We start from the raw sequence: 5029 nt of genomic DNA, 5'->3' as shown, positions 1-5029 counted from the left end.
TGGGTCTGTCACCCTTTCCTTGCCCCTTCGGAGTTTCCTCTCTATCTCTTCTTGTGCTCCCCTGGCCTAGATGCGTCAAGTTTCCTAGCCTGTCCCTAGGAAGTGCCCCAGTCCCATGGCTTAACTATGCCCCCTTCTGCCTTCTGCAATATGGAGCCCTTCCTTGGGCGGCATCCTGCTGGTCCCTCCTTGTCCCTTAGGGCTACACTGCTTTCTGTCTCTTAGCTGCCTAACCCTCCCTATCTGGAGTTCCTCATTTGCTCCTCAGTTCCTTTCTGGGACTCCGAGATTTTCTTAAAGGCTCGCTGTCTTTTTCTTAAGGCTCCGAGATGGCTTGGCCTCAGCATAGCTAGGTGGCTAGAAATGGCACACTTGTTCCACACTCTTGCAGACTGCAACAACTTCTGCCGCTGAATAATGGTCCCAAATTCTTTTATCTCAGAGGTTTCACAACTTTCCACTCTTAAATATTTTATTTCTATGATTTCTCTGTGCTTTGCTTTCAAGATGTGTTTTAAGACTATTGTGAAAACAGTCTTTATCTTGGGATTGGTGAGTTCGTTGGGCGTGGTTGGAGAATCTGTAAAATCTGTAACAAAATTTGGCTTTAATCTTCTAATGAAAAGCTTATAATTAAAACCTGTATATGAAAATTTAAATTTGCTACAACATCCCATATATGTAATTCAACTGTTATCTATTATATACTTTATATACAACTTAGATTCCACTCTTGTTTAGGAAAACAGATGTTTTTTTTTTTTCAAAAGGTTCCACGTTTTATTACTGGAGAAACCACTCCCAACTTAAACATGATCAAGTCTCCAGATTGAAAATGTTGAACTTCATCTTGTAACACTCATCAAGGATCACGATTCATCATTAATTGTTTTGCCATTCATTGTTGACTCCTTACAGACCCAGCTTCGTTCTCCTCCAGTGTCTTCTCTTGGAGTTGTACCTGATTTTGTTGCCAGTTTTCATCCGAATCCACTGAGGAATAGGACGATTTTGCTTTTGTTTCTTAGCCAGGAATCGCTTGATTCTGAAAGTCTTGTGAGAAGACATGGCGAGAAGGCTAGGTGGGCAGGTGGCGCACGATGGAGAAGGAAAGGCGAAGAGAAGCGAAAACAGATGTTTTAAACAGCAACCAGGTTGCTCTCCTCCCTCTTAGCTGATGACCTTCAAGATGTAAGCAGTCTCATGACTGGCAGCCATCTTTCCTAAGGTTAAAGGGTCCATGCCTATGACAGCAACAGCTGTAAAATTTCTCAGTTCCTCTTGTGCCCTGTCTCTATTAGTCTACCTCCTTCAGAGTACGGAAGCAAAAACAGGTTTTCAAAATGTTTGGAACTGCTATGGATTTTTGTATGATCATAAAAATATAGGGTTATATTTACTACAACATGCTATACATGTGATTCAACTCTGGTTTAGAATATACTGTATATGATCATAAAATTTAAGGTTATTTAAATTGGTCATAAAATGATCATAAAATTAAAGGTTATCATAAAATTGAAGGTCTGTTTAGATTAACAAAAGCTGATTTAAGATCCATGTCTTTGCTAACTGCTCAACTCCAGGCTGCTAGAAAATTTGAATAAGTAGCAACATATGTTTGCAAATAAGGTATATTTGACAACCAAGGTTTATGAATTCCCACGGTCTACTCAGGTTCACAGTAATCTTCGTTTAGCTTCTTTGTCCTTGCTCACTTTGTTTTAGCTGCCTGGATAAACTAAGCCATGCAAACCCCTGCAATGTTCCGCAGTGGAGCACTATAAAAGGATCGTCGAGGTTGCCAGTGTCTCTATGAATGTGTCTATGACTGAAGAGTTGTATTTCTATACTAGAAGAGCTTCATCTCCACGACTGCTGTGTGTTAAAGGCTAAGCCTAAAGGGGATGGAATGCAAAATCCTAGTCTTAAAAAGCCACTAGCTTATTGTAAAATGTTAAGGATACTTTAAAAAATACAGTTAATAGTCACCTTATAGATGATCACATTGTTTAATGTGTTCAGAATTGTACTTGTAGTTGTGGTAAGTACTAATGTAATTAATTCCAGGAACAGATTTATTTAGCCTCCTGTATGAGATTTACAATAAAGCCAAAAGCAAGTAACTAGATTAGGTATGTTTAATAGATAGATAGTCCACAAACTCTTAAAAGATCGGCTGAATGTGGCGTTTAAAATGTTTAATAAGAAAGGCTTTTCATGACAGACATGCCAGATCCTGGCAGCCCCTAATCTCCTCCAAAGAAGATGACGGGCTCAGAACAACCTCTACCTGGAGTTTTCTTTAAATATGACAAAGCTGGCCACCGGGTGAAAAAAACTGCCCTTCACCTCACCTGATGCCAGGACCCTGTCCAGACTGTGGACAATGCCAGGACCCTGTCCAGACTGTGGACAAGCAGGACACTGGGGAGTTGATTACCCTGCTTTACCAGTTATGTACGAGTTCCCACTCCATAGGAAAGTCTGTCGGATCTTCTGGCCTGGCCACTGAAGACCGATGCTACCTTGGGACCTCGTCCCCCAACGACCACAGAGGAACCTACGACGATTGTCCAGGCAGCCGGTAAGTCCCTGTCATTTTTAATAGATTTGGGAACTGCTTGGCTTGTGCTTCCTGCTTACTCAGGTGAAATTTATCCTCCTCGGATCTCTGATGGCATCGACAACCGGGCTAGTGACAGCTTTGTCGGTTTCACAGCAGCAACCAAGGCTTCACCTGCCTTCTCCGCTCTCTTCATGTGTAAAAATCAGGCCTCAGGCCTCACTTTTCTAGAGCTACTACTAGGTCTAGACACAGCTTACCTTGCTGTCTGACTGCAGAAAAGACATAAACTCACATAACAATAAAAGGCTGGGATGCTAAGTTCCGAACCCGGGACAAATGGCTGAGGTACTAGTCTAACACATCATAGTGTATCTGGTCACCAGGTTCTCCCAGCATCCCTCTGTCCCTACCTGTCACAGGACCCTTGTGGCTGGCTGGCATACCCTGCCCTGTACCCTGAACTCTCCAGCTCAGGGGCCTGGGCTGCTCTTCTCTGTACAATCCAACTATTTTGGTTACTTACTCCTTTTGGCCTCCTGACTGCTACACATCGCTGCCCTATCTCAGCTCTCCCCGACTTCCCACATGAGCCAGCTCAGCCTGGTCATGTCCACTCTGGACTCTCCCAGATGTCTCTGCCTCTGGCTGTGTTTCCCTTTTATCTGCAGTAATCTTTCTTCTCCACCATATCTAGGAGCAGTCATCTCTTTTCTTTCTTTCTTCCCTTTTTTCCTTTCCTTTCCTTTTTTTCCACTCAGATCCTGTACATCTGAGAGAGCCTCTAGTGGTCTTGACCCTGAACCATGTGAGGACAAGAGGAGGGGAAGGGGAAAGGAAGGGGGGAAGGGAAAGGGAGGGAGGGCAACAAGAGGGCAAGGTAAAAAATAGTGGGTAACCAAAATGGCTCGATTTTATAGGGAAGCGCCTCTGGGGGATGGGCAGCCCAGCTCCTGGGCTGGAGGGTTCAGGGTAGAGGGCAGGGTGTATCAGCCATGCCCTGTAACAGGTAGGGACTGAGGGATGCAGAGGAACCTGGCATCTGGGTCTGCTTTGATACGTTAAAAAGGCACCTCAGCTTTTTGTCCTGGGTTTGAGACCTAACGGATTTCAGAAGACAGTCTTTGGAGTCATCAGACTGGTCTTTTCTCTGAGAGATTCGATTGGTTGTTCATTTGCTGTGGCTTTGAGTCTTCTTTTTTGGCACATTGGTATCATAGTATGTTTAATGTATACAGCTTGTGTTACTGTGGTAGTTGGTGGCAGGAACCTGGGAGAACGGGACCGAAAAATGAGACAGGCTAAAGTCTTATGCAATAGCCAATTTTATTCAGAGCATCAGACAATTTATTTTCTGAGGGTTAAGCAAGGTCATATGAGCAAAGGCCACATGAATTTAGGGTGCATAGAGTCAGGAGGACAACCATGCTTGGAAACATCACCAGAATAATAGAAAGACGATGGAGCAAACCCACTCCTATTCACTGCAGCTGGGAGGGACACGGAAGCACTTTCTGAGAGCAACCTATGCGTTGGAGGAACAGAGGTCACAAGACTCTTATCTGTTTCTTGGAGTTTTCTCACAAGCTCTCAGAATTTGCCTTATACTGTTACGGTTTAAATAAAATTCTGTAGGATCCTCAAGTGGCTACGGCGGGCAGCAGGTCCTGAGAGCACGCCACAGGTCCCTGAAGTAGCGGGCAGTGGGTTCCGAGAGCAACCAGTCCCGGACAGGGACGATGCAGTTTCCCAAGTGGCAGGGAGCTATGTGTGGGTGAGAGACCTCGACAGGGCAGCCAGTCCCATGAGGAGAGACAGATGGGTGGGCATGCCACAAGACCATGACACAGGTCTCTGAAGGGGGCTGATCCTGGATAGGGAGCCATGTGGCAGGCAGGGGAGAAGAGAGAGAGAGAGAGAGAGAGAGAGAGAGAGAGAGAGAGAGAGAGAGAGAGAGAAGGGGGAAGGGGAGAAGTGGGAGAAGGGAGAGACAGAAGCTGCTTCTTGGAGGGAGAGAGAGATGGAAAAGGAAGGAACTCAGGCTGGAAGCTGAAGATCAGCTTGCTGGGGTGGATGGGGGAAGGAGTGGGTATGGCTTGTCTCTTAAAGGAACAGAACAGACTATTACATTCCAATCTCTTTTTTATAATAAAAAGGGAGAGTTTAGGCACAACAGGCTAAAGGAGTTGGGGCAGCAGATTCCCAAGACTGCTTCCTGCTTATTTGTGGGCATTGTCTTGGGGGGGGGGGCTGAGAAAGCTGGGTGTTGGTCACATCCTGGGGTATCTGGTTCCTTTGCTCCTGTCTGGTGTTTGTGGTATGAAAATGTCTGGTGTCTCTTACACCTGTTTAAGGTATTGGCAGAACAGAGGACAAAGTTAAGCTTAGGCAAAAAAATTTTTAGTACCAGGGAATTGAGAGGGGTGCATCTGACCTGTTTAAGGTGGATCCTTCAATTCAGCT

General features: G+C 45.1%; 1 protein-coding gene across 1 annotated transcript; it reads right to left on the bottom strand.

The window, feature by feature from the left end:
* Nucleotides 1–752: 752 nt before the first annotated feature.
* Nucleotides 753–1115, bottom strand: LOC142837410 (large ribosomal subunit protein eL39). The gene has a single exon (XM_075952466.1). It carries the CDS (start codon nucleotides 1066–1068, stop codon nucleotides 913–915), a length of 156 nt encoding a protein of 51 aa, XP_075808581.1. The 5' UTR covers nucleotides 1069–1115; the 3' UTR covers nucleotides 753–912.
* Between the last annotated feature and the right edge of the window lie 3914 nt (nucleotides 1116–5029).

This window comes from Microtus pennsylvanicus, chromosome 18, assembly GCF_037038515.1.
Source record: "Microtus pennsylvanicus isolate mMicPen1 chromosome 18, mMicPen1.hap1, whole genome shotgun sequence".
Taxonomy (NCBI): domain Eukaryota; kingdom Metazoa; phylum Chordata; class Mammalia; order Rodentia; family Cricetidae; genus Microtus; species Microtus pennsylvanicus.
This window is presented reverse-complemented; position numbering and strand designations above follow the sequence as displayed.

What these genes read in the sequence shown, in the direction of transcription:
- LOC142837410 (XM_075952466.1), bottom strand. Translation starts at nt 1,068, where the DNA reads ATGTCTTCTCACAAGACTTTCAGAATCAAGCGATTCCTGGCTAAGAAA.